Raw genomic sequence first — 15,719 nt, 5'->3', positions numbered from 1 at the left:
GAAAAAGAAAACAAATATCATATATTAACAAATGCATGGGTGATCTAGAAAAATGGTATGAAGTGAAGTTGCTCAGTCGTGTCCAACTCTTTGCGACCCCATGTTCTGTAGCCTACCAGGCTCCTCTGTCCATGGGATTTTCCAGGCAATAGTACTGGAGTGGATTGCCATTTCCTTCTCCAGGGGATCTTTCCAACCCAGGGACTGAACTCGGGTCTCCCGCATTCTAGACAGATGCTTTACCGTCTGAGCCACCAGGGAAGTCCAGAAAAACGGTACAGATGATCTTATTTGCAAAGCAGAGATAGAGACACAGGGCTTCCCTGGTGACTCAGTGGTAAAGAATCTGCCTGCCAGTTCTGGAGACACAGGTTCAATCCCTGGTCTGGGAAGATTCAACATACCATGGAGCAACTAAGCTGTGTACCCATCCATTGAGCTTGCACTCTAGAGCCTGGGAACCACAACTATTAAAGCCTGAGTACTCTTGAGCCCATGCACAGCAATAAGGGAAGCCACTGCAGTAAGAAGCACTCACTACAACTAGAGAGTAGCTCCTGCTCGCTGCAACTAGAGAAAAGCCTGCAGAGCAATAAAGATCCAGCACAGCCAAAAAAAAAAATAAAATTTAAATAATAATTAAAAAAGAGAAACAGAGACACAGACATAGAGAACAAATGTATGGATACTAAGGGGGAAAGGGGAAGTGGTGGAATGAATTGGAGATTGGGATCGATGTATATACACCATTGATACTATGTATAAAATAGACTTTATTTTTCTGGGCTCCAAAATCACTGCAGATGGTGATTGCAGCCGTGAAATTAAAAGACGCTTACTCCTTGGAAGAAAAATTATGACCAACCTAGATAGTATATTGAAAAGCAGAGACATTACTTTGCCGACTAAGGTCTATCTAGTCAAGGCTATGGTTTTTCCTGTGGTCATGTATGGATGTGAGAATTGGACTGTGAATAAAGCTGAGTGCCGAAGAATGATGCTTTTGAACTGTGGTGTTGGAGAAGACTCTTGAGAGTGCCTTGGACTGCAAGAAGATCCAACCAGTCCATTCTAAAGGAGATCAGCCCTGGGATTTCTTTGGAAGGAATGATGCTAAAGCTGAAACTCCAGTACTTTGGCCACCTCATGGGAAGAGTTGACTCATTGGAAAAGACTCTGATGCTGGGAGGGATTGGGGGCAGGAGGAGAAGGGGACGACAGAGGATGAGATGGCTGGATGGCATCACTGACTTGATGGACATGGGTCTGAGTGAACTCCGGGAGTTGGTGATGGACAGGGAGGCCTGGCGTGCTGCGATTCACGGGGTCAAAAAGAGTCGGACATGACTGAGCGACTGAACTGAACTGAACTGAACTGAATGAAAACCTACTGTATAGCACAGGGAACTCTACTCAGTGCTCTGTGATGACCTAAATGAGAAAGGAATCCAAAAAAGAGAGGAGATATATATATATACACATAGAGCTGATTCACTTTGCTGTACAGACAAAACTAACACAACGTTGTAAAGCAACTATACTGCAATAAAAATTAATTTTAAAAATATTTTCACTCTTGTGGGCATGAGACAGCCTGGGTTTTTGTTCTTGTGTCTGCAGGTCAGCTGGAGGCTCTGATCTGCACTGGTCTTCCTGGATCGCCTTGAGGACTGGAAAAGCTCTGCTCTGTGTGTCTTTCATTCTCTGCTGGGGGCCAGTGGGCTAGCTGGGCATGTCCTTCTCATGGCAAAGAGGAAAAACACAAGAGAAAAAACCTAATATCTGAGCTTCTTTTCAGGTCTATGTCATGCCTCCTAATATCTTGTTGGCCAAAGCAAGTTGGATGGCAGAACGCCAAATCCCAGATGAAGGGCAAAGTTACGCGGCCAAGGATTCAGGGATGGGTGAACTGGGGCCGTTAATCACGACTGTGATTCATCAGACTCCTCACATCACCCTTATCTCCATTCATTGCTCTCTCTTTGATGCTTCCATAGTGCCTGGTACATCTCTCCTGGCTTTGATCATAATCTGTGTTCCTGGTATTAAGTATGTGAAGGCAAGTACTGTCTGTTGTCCTACTGCCCAGTATGTGATCATAACCGAGAAAGCAGAGAGCATAGAAAGCAAAGCAAAGAAGGAAGTAGAAACACAAGCACCTGAAAAGAGAGAACGGGGCAGATGCATCAGGGACGTGAAAAGGACGCGCGAGGGAAACATCCCTGGCTTCTTGAAATACCGATCCATTCCTCGTATTCTAAAGCAGTCATTTTCACATTTAGAAAGAGCCATCATGTTTTTATTTTTCAAGTCTAATAGTTGCATTGTCTCTGTGTCTGCCCTTGCATGAAAGAAGACTTGGCTTATAGAAATTGTTTTGGTCCCTTAGAAGAAGTAATCAATTTGCCATTTATGATCAGAGCCTCTTTCACAACTAAGATCTCTCCAGTTGTTTTACCTTTGAAATGAAGGTGGCCTTACATTATGATGCAGAAAGCCTGCACTGGCAGAGAGGCAGACTCAGTTCTTTTCTTGAAATGCAATTGTTTGTTGTTTCTGGACGATGTGGTTCCTAGCACTACCTAGTATTGGCATAAAATGAGGGGTTAGTAATATCGATGCTAGGAGGGTGAAAGTCGCTCAGTCGTCAAGGACTGTATCTCTATCCATGGAATTCTCCAGGTAAGAATACTGGAGTGGGTAGACATTCCCTTCTCCAGGCAATCTTTCTGACTCAGAAATCAAATCTGGGTCTCCTGCATTGCATGCAAATTCTTTACCATCTGAGCCATCGGGGAAAACCCATGCTAGGAGGATGAGCTAGATTGATTCTGAAATGGTCAGAAGTCATTTCAGGACAGAGTCAGGGAATATGGTGGGTAAAGAGAAGCAGTTCAAAGTCCTTCTGAGGGGTGACTGCAAACCCATGAAGCTGAAGCAGCCTCCCTGGGTACCATCTCTTCCAAGGGAACTGCTTGGAAGTGAATCAATTTGCATAGGCTTGTTTGCTTATGGTGTTAAAAACTGCTCTTTGTAGTTCATGTGAAAAAGATGCTGGGAGAATTCTTCGGGGGATTTTTGAACTCAGTGGCTTTTCTTGGTTGGGGATGGGGGAAGGTTTCATACTCACCTCCCAGTCAATATCATCTTTTAGGGCTTCCTGAAGTAAAACAAGAAACCTGATCTAGGTGGGGGGTGGGATGGGAATGGGGCCCAGGGACCCGTAGGCCTATTGACTGAGGCTACTTATGTGCCCCCCATCCCCTCTCTTGCCTGTCTTACTGGGGGTCTGGAAGTAGATCAGGCATCATCCAGCCCAGCACCTGACACAGAGGATGGTCAATAACTATTTATTAACTTGAATTGAGTGGTGGTTTGTGGTGTGGTTGAAAGAGCCTGAGACGGAGCGAGGAGAACGGGGACTAAAATAGGCTGGTGGAGCCAACCAGGAGAAGCCTCCTCTCTTCTCCGAGCCTCAGTTTTCCTACACGCTTAGTGGGGGGTTCTCCCTGGGCTCTCATTAGACCTGAAAGCACTTTTTACACTGGTTATGGTCATCCTGGAGAAGGAACTGATCATGCTGGGGCAGAGATGGCGTGCCTTGGTCAGAGACCAAGGTCAGAAGCTGGGCTGTGCTACAATGTGGGCGGTGGGGACCACTCGTCCAGGGTGGGGCCTCTTTGAGGGGCTGAGCAGGATGACCAGGTCAAGGCTGGTGGCCCAGAAAAAGCATTGATGACCCCTTGAGCCCCATAGGGCCCCTCTCCCCTTATGCTGAAGGAAAGAGACGAGAGGCCAGACGAGATGACAGCAGAGCACGTGTATATCTCTGTGCGAGGTTCTCGAGACACTGGCAGAACTCAGTGAGGTCCCTGGTGGCCAGCAGATGGCATTCCTTATGTCATAGGGTGGGGCTGATGGTACAGGTGTGGACTGGGTGATGAGCATCACCACCAGTATTTTTCTGAAACTTCAGAGACGAGTGAGGGGGAAGCAGCTTGTGGGGATATTGATAGAGGAGCAAGGATATGGCATCCACCTGGGCCTCGGGGTGGGGGTGGGAGGACGGTGGGTCAGGTGGACATGAGGGTGGTCTCGTGTCGCTGCAGGGCCAAGTGACGGGGCGCTGGGGGGCCAAGCAGGAAGCCTGAAGGTCACCACTGACTCTGTGTGACCCGGGCAGGTCCCTTAATCACTCTAGACCTCAGTTTCCCAGCTTATCAAAGTAAGGGTTTGGAATGGATCAGGGGCCCCTCAGGGTCGTGAGGAAGATGCATTGGGGAGGCTGAGAAGATGGGCTCCCTAGAAGGTCCCTCTGACCCTTACTTCTGCTTCTCCCCTTCATTTTAGACAATATGTTTCTGGGTAAGATTTCATTGAAAAAAAAAAAAAGAGTTGTGATTTGTGGTTTGGTTTTCTAAAGCCAGTGGTCCAAAGACCTTTAAGTTTTCTTTTAGATATAAAATGGCACAGGATAGCAGTTCCAGGATCAGGTGGTGGCTGACTCATTAGTGGGAACTGGAAGGGCCCGTGGATAATCCAGCCCTAGGACTTCTGTAGCCTGCAAGTTCTTTCATTGAGGCCACTGAACTCGGGATCTGGGTTCTCTGGGACCCAGTTAAAATGCACCTGAAGGGCTTGAGCAGCAGAAGTGCTTGCTCTGACTGTGCTATGGACTAACTCACTGTCTTTGAGCCTCCATTTCCTCATCTGTAAAGTGGCAATAACAATATCCATGCTTGGACTTCCCTGGTTAAGAATCCTCCTGCCAATGCAGGGGACACCGGTTCGACCCCTGGTCCAGAAAGATCCCACATGTCAATGATCAACTAAGCCTGTGTGACACAGCTACTAAGCCCGTGCTCTAGAGCCTGTGCTCCTAAACAAGAGAAGCCACTGCAGTGAACAAGAGCCCCTGCTCACCACAACTAGAGAGAGCCGGCATGCAGCAACGAAGACCCAGCACAGCCAAAGCAAGGGAAGAAAATAAACTCCCCCTAGAATTATAAAAAAGATGTGTGTAGTGCTGACATATGATAAAAACTTTTAAAAAATACCTCTTCCATCTGCATCAATGCCTACCCTGTCCCTTCTCTGTCTTGCTTAAGTTAATTTATCTATTTTCACTGCATGCCTACTGCCTTCTACTACAGAATGCCAGGGGGAGCTGAACAGGCAGGATCATAGCAAACAAGTACAAGAACAAAGGGTAAGAAAAATGGACAGCTTGTAAGTGCTCATAAACATAAAAAATACACTCATTTATTCATCTTCAGATGCTCAGAGTACTTCCTCTGTGCCAAACTGGGTTCACTGGGTGAGGTCAGCCCTTGACACATGGGTCTGTGAATTTTAGCCTCTGTCCCAGACAGATGAGAAGAAGTCAGTTTTTTGAGAAAACATGGTGATGTGATGGAAAACAAAGTCCCAATCCCTCTGCTACCCCCAAACAAGATCTGGGTAGCACAGCCTTCCATATAGCTTTAAGCCCAAATACAACAAAAAACGGTAGAATGCACCCTCTAAATGCCTGGAAGTGACTGTTAGAAGAGGGCATGGTATTGCTGAAAGGGCCTAGGTTTTGACACCTAAAAATGGTGTAAACTTGGGAAAGTCAAATCTCCTACTCTGAGCCCCAGTTTCTTCACCTGTGAAACTGGGTCATAAAAGTCTGCTTCACTGGTTGTTGTGGCATAATGTCAGGTCAGGCAAGGACCTGCACTATGGTAGCACTCAGAAAGGGATCACCGTTATTATGGTTTTGGAAAAAGCACAGAGCTGATGATGGCAGTCACGAGTGTCGCCATGGGCAATGCAGTCTGCCCTTGGTGGGGTCCAGGCCTCAGGAGTCACCCCCTGAGATCCTTCGCCGAGTGAAAAGGGCTCTGAGTGCCCCCTGCACATCACGGTTCCGGAGGCTATAGATGACCGGGTTCAGCATGGGCGTGACCATGACGGTGGCCACACGGCCCTGCTCGGCCTCATACCGGGACGTGGGCCAGAAGTAGACTGCGATGACTGTCCCATAGAAGAGACCCACCACGGCCAGGTGGGAGCCACAGGTGGACACAGCCCGGAGCCTCCCCGCGGCGGACGGCAGCCGGAGCACTGCAGCTGCAATGGTCCGTAGGAGGCGAGGATGAGCAGGAAGGGAGTGACCACCACTGCGGCACCCTCGGTGAAGATGAGCAGCTGGATGTGCCGGGTGTCAGAGCACGAGAGCCTTAAGAGAGGCTGGTGGTCGCGGAAGAAGTGCGGCACTTGGTGGGAGGCACAGAAGGACAGGCGGGCCACAAGCAGGATATGGAGGAGGGAGTGGGCGTGGACATGAGCCACGCTGTCCCCACGAGGGCTGTGCACACGGCCCGGGACATCCGCGTGGCATAGTGGAGGGGGTGCCAGATGGCCACGTAGCGGTCATAGGCCATGGCAGCCAGGAGGCAGCTGTCAGTTACACCCAGGGCGAAGAAGAAGTACATCTGGGTCAGACAGCCAGCCAGGGAGATGGAGCGGTTGTGGGCCAGCATCTTAGGTACCATGACGGAGGTAAAGCAGAGGTCAGCAAAGGACAGGTGGGCCAGCAGGAAGTACCTGGGAGTGTGAAGGGCTGGACTGGCTTGGCTGGCAGCCACGATGAGTCCATTACCCAGGATGCCCGCCACATAGAGGACCAAGAAGAGCACGAAAAGAGGTCGCTGCTGGCTGGGATTTGTTGTTAGTCCCAGTAGGATGAATGGGCTTCCTTCTGAAGACTCATTGGCAGCATCCATGGCTAGGCTGCTTCTTCACCTGGAACCCCAGGGGTTTCATTCCATTGCTGAGTCATCTCTTAAGTGTCAAAGGAAAAGGGTGAAAGGCCACTGAGTTGCTAAAGGCTTTCTAGCCACAAGGGAAGTCATGAGAGCCCTGTGGATACACACAGCTGTGACTGTGAGCAACTTTCCTCCTCTCCAGGTCTTAGGTTCCCCATCTGTAGAGTAAGGGAGCTGAATCAGGTGAACTTGAAAGCTGCTTCCGACTTGAATACGTTCCGATTTGCAGCAAAAACAGAACAAAAATATTGCCCAGGATGTGGACCAAAGAAGGAAGAAACACAAAAGGAAAGATGAGAGAGGATCAAAATCAGGGAGAGATTTGACCAATGGCTATTTATTTTGGGGAAAGTCAGAGTGAACAAGAAAACCAAGATGGAAGTGAGGAACTTATCTAAGAAATAAAATTCCAAACATGAAGGGCACATATGTATTGAAATGAATATAAATCGATAGCACCTGAATGCAAACATGATGTTTTAGAGCTCTAAGGATCAAAACAAGAACCCATCCGCCCAAGGGCAGGGATGTAAGGATCTGATGACGTTGCTGCTGCTGCTGCTAAGTCGTTTCAGTCGTGTCCGACTCTTTGCGACCTTGTGGACTGTAGCCCGCCAGGCTTCTCTGTCCATGGGATTCTCCAGGCAAGAATATTGGAGTGGGTTGCCATTCCCTTCTCCACGGGATCTTCCCCACCCAGGGATTGAACCTGAGTCTCTACACTTTTAATAAAGAGTGAGAAAAGAATAAAGAATATACGAGACTTGCCAAAAAAAGAACCAAAGAATCTAAATGATTCCCAGTATTCCTGGAAAACTCTTCCCATGAAATCAAACACATACAGCATCAAGAAAATGCACAGCCCTTTATGGGAAACTCGTGCGGACAGGTGCATCCACCTGTCAGATGCAGAGACTTGACTCTTAAGGACAGAGACATTTCAATGCTTCCATTTTTTTCCTGACTTAATCTCACTGCAGAAATCTTGGATGATTTTCCAAGAAGGGTCTTAAAAGGAGAGGGGTTTTAGGACAGGTTTCCTGAAGGCTATGTTGAGACCAGCTCTGCATCCTTATCCATTAAAAGAAAATAAAGACCCTTCCTACCCTATTGTCTTCCTTTTTCTCCTCCACTGAATAAGAAGAATCTTTTGGCTTTGGATCCCTGGAGAATGTTCCCCCCGCCTCAATTATGTCCCACCTTCCAGGAAGGTAAGAGGATCAGGGTGAATGGTAAGGATCGAGAGGGGAAGCCTGCTTATGAAATGGCTTTTTCAGAACTGGAACTACTTAAACTTGGGAACTGACCCAAGTTTAAGCTACCCAGTCTATTCTTCCCAGGTATTCTGTGAAGGTAGGCTGAGCTATGCACACGTGTGTGCTAAGTCGCTTCAGTTGTTTCCAACTCTTTGCGACCCCATGGACTGTAGTCCAGCAGGCTCCTCTGTCTATGGGATTCTCCAGGCAAGAATACTGGAGTGGGTTGCTATGCCCTCCTCCAGGGGATCTTCCTGACCCAGGGATGGAATCCATGCCTCTTATGACTCCTGCATTTGCAGGTGAGTTCTTTACCACTAGCACCACCTGGGAAGCCCTCTAACCTGAGTTTAAATGGATCTCAATAAACATCCAAATACACTGAGCTGTTGGCAGAAACATTCATCTATAATTAAAAACACCCTGGTGCAGGCATGCAGGCATGTTCAGCCTCTAGTTATGCTCTGCAAACACACAGGCATGACAGACCACGTACAGAAATGTGGACCCAGACATCTAAGTAAGAGACGAGTGTAACACGAGATCCGTAGATACAGATCATGCTAAACATAAACCGAGGGTTTGGTTCAATCACAAAATAGCACTGAGGCCAGAGGGTGACACTCATTCACAGCCTCCTGTTCATGGAGGCTCCTGGTACCACACACAGCTCGGGACCCACGATGCCCATTTATGCTTTCACTGACCGAGTGGTCTGCATCAGTTCTCCACCACTGTCTGTCCACGCCTCCTGTCAGCCCCCCATCACACAGTCACATCTTCTGCTTCCAGCCCCAGAGGCCCAGGGCTTCGCAGCTTCCCACTCACGTCTCCTGCTGGGCACAGCAGAGATGTGCCCCCCCTAGAGGGGCATATCCACCTACACACCGCTTCCCCTCCCCCAGCGATGACACGGTGGGGCAGCAAGGGTAACGCACAGTCTCAGTCTCACACCAACAGCACCTGCTCTCACAGTCACACGAACAGCTCATGCCCCCAGCCAAGCTCAAGAGGACAGAGGCGCATGCTCTCCAGCCTGGCCCCTTGCCCCAGTTGCACCCTCTGGCTTCTCCACATCGCAGGAGGAGCAGCTGTGGGGACCAGGTGTAGCCCGATGCCGAAGGGTCTGGGGAGGGAGTTATTGGCCACATTTACGAGGTTTGGGGCCTTGGGAGTACCTTAGCTTCTCCCAGAGAAAACACCCTTCCCCTGGCCCCCATCCCTGGGGCAAGAGGCAGCTCGGCTCTGGGGCTTGTTTTCCTTCCTCTCTGGGGCCAGTTTGACTGGGAAAGGGTGGTTGGTGCCACCTCTAACTCGGGGGGCCCCAGGAGTCCTGTGCATGGTGAAGCTGCTGCTCCCCAGTCCTTGTCCTGCGGGGTCCACAGCCCCAAGCCTGGGGTTTGCAGCAGCAGCTTCTGGAGCTAAATGTCTTGTGCCCTCAGCTGTTGCCGGGGCTTCTTGTAGGAAGTGTAGGAGTGTGGGAGCATTGGGCCTCTGGGGACTGTGGCAGTTGTACACCTGAGTGACTGTGACGTGTGTGTGTGTTTGTGTGTAGGATTGTATGCCTGTGTGTGGACAGAGTGACCAGGTCTCTGTCAAATGAAACGTGTCCATGAGCTTGAGTGTGTGTCTGCACATCCACTGTACGTGTGTCTGTGAAGGGCAGTGACACTTGAGAGTGTTTCTTGGTGCATAAAGTTTTCTGATAGGGAACTGGCTCTGCGTTGGAGGGGGCATGTATTCCTGTGTGTGTTTGTAGCCTTCCAGATGGGAATGGCTTTGCATGACTCAGCACTGGAACAACCATGAAGGGTTGTACCTTTTGAACACAGCAACTTCCATGGTTCCCTACTGCCTATTGAATAAAGTCCAAATTCCCTTGCCTGATATCCAGCCCGTGGAGCATCCCTCCCATCCCCAGATCTTCCATCTTCAGACTTCTCTCCACCTCTTTTCCAACACACCCGTCTCTAGTCAGTTAATCCGGCCTCCCAGAGTCTCCTGTGCAAGTCTCCAGCTTGCATTACCTCTGTGCCCTGTGTGCGCCTGTTTTCCCCCATTGAATGTCCCTTTCCCTTAATTCCCACCCATGCTGCAGGGCCCAACTGGTTTTGTGCAGTAGGTGCCCTAATCAGTCTTCCCCACCCCAAACTTGCTTTTGTCCTAATTGCTTGTCTTAGTAGATGGTGTTGAAGAAAATTTAAAAGGAAATATCAATATTTGATTAGAATTGGGGAACTTTCCTGGGCGTCTCACTTTAGGAATGAGGATCTGACTGTATTTCAACCTTTATCCTCCAGGTTGGGCTCTGTTATTGTCTTCCCATGCCTTCCATTCCCTCTTGTTTATTTTCTCTTTTTTAATTATCTAATTAATTAATTTGGTTGTGCTGGGTCTTCATTGCTGTGTGCAGGCTTTCTCTAGTGGTGGTGCATGGACGTCTCATCGCAGTGTCTTCTCTAGTAGGGGAGCACACACTCTAGGGCTCAACAATTGCGACTCTCAGGCTCCAGAGCTCAGGCTCGGTGGTTGTGGCACGTGGGCTTAGTTGCTTTGTGGCATGTGGGATCGTCCCGGATCAGGGATCAAACTGGTGTCCCATGCATTGCAAGGCGGATTCTTAGCCACTGGATCATCAGGGAAACCCATTATCTTCTTATCTACCAAGTTGGCCCAGCATAGCAGTCTGAAATTTCATGTTTCCTCCAGTGGATGTATAGGATTGATGTGATTATCGTATCTGGCTGTTCCAAGGATGCTAAAAATGTGGAAGGACCCATGGACACCCTGTACGGCCAAGATGAAGGAAGGGCTGTATGCCTCTGGAAACCTTCCCTTAATTGTGGTGGGAACTGTATGTCATGAGAGGCCCACAAAGAAGAAAAGACCACAGAGGATGTCTCTGAGTATAAGTCACTGAGCTGGGGGCAAACCTTCTATTCTCATTCCCACAGGTGCCAACTCTTCTGACAATGTCCCCAACCATTGTCATGGCATGTGAGTTGTCATGGTGATAGGAGGCAAGAACTGGGAAAGGATTATAAAACCTTGTGGTGGGAGAAGGGGCTTTAATTCATTTAAGCCTTTGTCAAATTGTGCTAAGTTTAGGCTATTGTGCCCTCTGCTCTCAACAGATGGGGTCATCAGGAAGTAGGGTGACCAGCCATCCTGGTTTGTCCAGGACAGAAGAGATTATTTGGATATGGGATTTAAAGTTTTAAAAACTAGGACAGTTCTGGGAAAATTGGGACAATTTTGTGACCCTGTCAAGAAACCTATAACATTCTCTATGGTTTGAGGAGACAGTACAGTTCACATCTCTCTCTCTCCATCAGTCTGGGGCCTCCAAGAAGACTATAGATACTAAGGAGAGACCTGGTTCTGGTATCAGGGGATATCACCTCCCCAGGGAGCTGGGATGAACCTCCAGCCTTCCTGAAGTCTAAGTTCCAGCAGCTGATTTCTCCTTGAAAGGAAGTTGGAGTGGTGAGACCAGCCCCCGGCTGAAGCCCAAGGAACACACTCTATGGGGCGGCTATATGGGGGCAACAATGAAGCATTGCTTGAGCCACCCCTGGCCTCATCTCAACCATAATCAGGGAGGACTGGAAAGGGGAACAGACAGTAGCTGACATCTACTCTGGCCAGGCTCCATCTCTCCTTGGAAGCACCTACTATAACTTCTGGGGTCCATTCCTGTCCTGCTCCTGCATAGAGGGGCTTCCCAGCAGAATGCAGTGCCTTGGGCCTTGCTCATGTGTAACTTAATTAGATAAAGAAAATCTGTCAAAAGTATAAACTCTGGGTAGATAAAAATCTCAAGAGTGCTGGATCTGAAGGGCCCAGAATGACCTAAGGCTTGGAGCACTGTGGTTGCCTTTGCCCAAGAGGTAATGGCATTCCCTCTCCTAACCCCGACTCTGTCTCTAGATGTTATAGTCTTAACACAAAGCAGTCTACCATACCTGACCATGTGCATATTTAAGCAAGCTCATAACTCTCAATGAAACTTAAATCCACCCATAGTTAGCTCCTACTCTTATGTTTTAAGGAACATTATCCATTTCCATAACCCTAAATATATCTCAAATTGAAGTCACCCCAAACATGTCAGTTTGATACTCAAAATACTCTTCTTCTTATGCCTAATTCTCATCTAGTTCTGAACCTAGGCTAACTGTAATAATAACTAGATTGTGACTTAAACTTGTCATGAACATTATTCACATGCTAGCTTAATTTAAATTTAACAGAGCTATAACACGAACTAAGCTCTAACCTAAATTTAATCTACCAGTGAGAATAAAACGTGAATTCTAATCTTAAGTAGTCTTTCCCTCTAACACTAGCAATAAAAGAGTTTTAATATTTTATTTTTAAAAACTGAAGTATAGTTTATTTACAATGTTATGGTAGTTTCAGGTGTACAGCAAAGTGATTCAGTCATTAATTAATTGTTAGTTGCTCAGTCATGTCTGACTCTTTGCTACCCCACGGACTATAGACCGCCAGGCTTCTCTGTCCATGGAATTCTCCAGACAAGAATACTTTTGCAGATTCTTTCCCTTTATAGGTTATAAGAAAAATATTTTTAAACTTCTTTATTTTATTTAACTTATTTTTTTGCTACGCCACACAGCATGTGGGATCTTTAGTTTCCCAAATCAGGGATCAAATCCGTGCCCCATGCAGTGGAAGCAGGGAAGTCCCTCTTACAAAATAGTAAGTATAGTTCCTGTGCTCCTTGTTGGTGTTCTGTTTTATATACAGTAGTGTGTATATGTTAGTTCTAATATTTCTAAGAAGAGCTCAAATTTATTTGAACCCTGACTCCTATATTTTCCCCAAATCTACTGTTCATTAAAATCAATCCAAATTGAACAATTTACATAATTTTAACTAAGTCCTAAATTTGTCCAATTGCTTCTTTAAATTCTGAACCTAACTCTGGCTTTACCCTAACTCTAGCCATAACGTGAACCCTATTCTAACTACAACCATAATTCTGACCCTTTCCTAATCTCTGTCACAGCCCTGAAGTAACCTAATCTTGGTCAAATTTTCACACAACTGTGGGATTTTAGCAATGAGATCATGTGTGTTCTCTGAGAGATGGAATATGTGGCTTCATAGGGAAAGATATTTGCCTACCCAGATTCTATCCCAGTCTTTGGCATAAGTGGGTTCTGAAGTTGCTCTCTTGGGCTCAAAGTGAGCAGTGTGACTCATTGGTCACAAAGGACCTTAGAAAAGCAAGGATCTAGAACACTTGCAGCCAGCACAGCCCTTATCTGGTGTTTCTGGGTATCAGCCCCTTGGAAATTCAAGTGGCAAATAAACCTAGTTACTGCACCTGGTAACGTGCTTTGAACATGGAGGAACCTAAGGCAAACTCAACAGCAAATTCACTTGATCTTGGTTCTGGTTGGGTCTAGAGTACCCCAGGTTCCTGTCTCCTGTCTGTAAACCTCAGTTTTTCCCCTTTCTTCCACCTCAAACAAGGACAAGGGACACCCAGCCCGTGCCAGGGGCCGGGAAGAGCCCACCTCATCCCTCCAGAGTCAGTCCTAACGCCAGCCTGCAGCCCTTTCACTGGTGCCTCCACCGTGGACCGCAGCATCGGCTCCAAGTCCTTCTGAGCGCCTCCTTGACCTCTTTGTTGCGGAGGCTGTAGATGAGTGGGTTGAGAGCTGGGATGACAAGGGTGTAGAACACGGAGGCCATCTTGTCGGTGTCCAGGGCGTAGCTGGAGCTGGGACGCAGGTACATGAAGATGAGTGTCCCGTACAGCATGGCCACAGCCGTGAGGTGGGAGCCACAGGTCGAGGCTGCTCGCCACCGGCTCGCGGCCGAGCGCATGCGGATCACAGCGCCGGCGATGAACCCGTAGGACACGGCGATGGCCGAGACGGTGGCTGTCTGGATGAAGCCACAGACGGCGAAGAGGAGGAGTTCATTGAGACTGGTGTCGTTGCAGGAGATGGCCAGCAGGGGGGGAATATCGCAGAAGAAGCTGTTCACCTCCTGGGAGCCGCAGAAGCTCAGGCGGAAGGTGAAGGTCGTGTGGACCACGGCGCTCACTGCCCCGCCCAGGCCGGAGGCTCCCAGCAAGGCCAGGCACAGACGCCGGGACATGGCCGTGGTGTAGAGAAGAGGGTTTCCGATGGCCACGTAGCGGTCATAGGCCATGGCTGCCAGCAGGCAACACTCGGCATCGGCCAGCCCTGCAAACAGGAACATTTGGAGGACACAGGCTGCGTAAGGGATGCTGGCGCGAGGCAACAGCTGGTCCACTAGCATCTTGGGGCCGATGGCTGAGGAATAGCAGGCATCTAGCAGGGAGAGGTTGGCCAGGAAGAAGTACATGGGTGTGTGGAGCTGGGCGTCTACGTGGATCAGCAGCACCATGCCTGCGTTTCCCAGCAAGCTCACCAGGTAGACGGGCAGGAAGATGAGGAAGAGGGTCAGGCGCAGGTCCCAGCGGTCTGTGATGCCCAGGAGGATGAACTCAGCAGGGGCACTCCAGGCCCAGGTGAAGTTCTCAGGTGTCATTTTGCAGGACAGAGTCTGAGCAGAGACAAAGCAAGAGGGAGGTGAAGAAAAGGTCAGGACCATGACCAGCCAGAACGTACTTGGTACTGGGAACAGATTTGGGTGAGTCCTAACTGTGTAATAAAAGTGTGATGTGTGTGGACAAGCCACAGCACTTCTCAAAACCTGTGTTTAAAAGAATCCTTCAATTAAAAATATATAAATTAAAAAAATTTATATAAAGAGGTAATTTTAAAATTGCTTCTTTAGTGCTAAGTCCTTGCCACTTCCCAGATAGCTCAGCTGTAAAGAACCTGTCTGCCAATACAGGAGACTTAAGTGATGAGGGTTCAATCTCTGGGTAGCGATGATCCCTGGAGGAGGGCATGGCAACCCACTCCAGTATTCTTGCCTGGAGAACCCCATGGACAGAGGAGCCTGGCTGGCTATAGTCCATAGGATCGCAAAGAGATGGACATGACTTGAAGCAGCTTATCACACACATGCTACTACTTGACCTCTGTGAGAATGGGGCACTTGCCTGGCTTACTCAATTTTTAATCTGCAGTACTGAGAACATTGCTGGGCACATAATAATTGCTCAGTAAATAAAGTCACACTTCATTTTATTGCACTTTATCATGCTTCACAGATGGTGGTTTTTTGTTTTTTCTTAAAAACAAATTGAAGTTTTGTGGCACAGTTTTTCCAACAGCATTTGCTCACTTTGTGTCCCTGTGTCACATTTGGGTAATTCTCACAATATTTCAGATTTTTCATGATTATTATAGGTGTTATGATGATCTGTGATTAGAGATCTTGAATGTTACTACTATGATTCACTGAAGGCTTAGGTGATGGGTATCATTTTTTAGCAATAAAATGTTTTAAAATTAAGGTATGTACATTGCTTTGTTAGACATAATGCTATTGCACACTTAATAGACTACAGTATAGTGTAAACATAACTTTTATATGCCCTGGGAAACCAAAACTTTGGGGTGATTTGCTTTATTGCTGTATCTTGGCTCTATTATTGTGCTTGTCTGTGACCAAAACCCACAATATCTATGAAGTATGCCTGAATTTATTAAATGCATGCATAATGAATATGATCATA

General features: G+C 47.9%; 2 protein-coding genes across 2 annotated transcripts; both read right to left on the bottom strand.

The window, feature by feature from the left end:
• Positions 1-5,842: 5,842 nt before the first annotated feature.
• LOC120851966 (olfactory receptor 1K1) lies at positions 5,843-6,770 on the bottom strand. Its single transcript, XM_040225071.1, is given in 3 exon segments — positions 5,843-6,123; positions 6,126-6,326; positions 6,329-6,770. Coding segments are annotated over 3 exon segments (924 nt in total).
• Positions 6,771-13,657: 6,887 nt separating this feature from the next.
• On the bottom strand, positions 13,658-14,620 carry LOC120852306 (olfactory receptor 5C1). Its single transcript, XM_040225721.1, has one exon. The coding sequence runs from the start codon at positions 14,618-14,620 to the stop codon at positions 13,658-13,660; it is 963 nt and encodes a 320-aa protein (XP_040081655.1).
• Between the last annotated feature and the right edge of the window lie 1,099 nt (positions 14,621-15,719).

The sequence above is a fragment of the Oryx dammah genome, unplaced genomic scaffold (assembly GCF_014754425.2).
Source record: "Oryx dammah isolate SB20612 unplaced genomic scaffold, SCBI_Odam_1.1 HiC_scaffold_25, whole genome shotgun sequence".
Taxonomy (NCBI): domain Eukaryota; kingdom Metazoa; phylum Chordata; class Mammalia; order Artiodactyla; family Bovidae; genus Oryx; species Oryx dammah.
The sequence above is the reverse complement of the archived record's forward strand: the minus strand, read 5'-3'. Positions and strand labels throughout refer to the sequence as shown.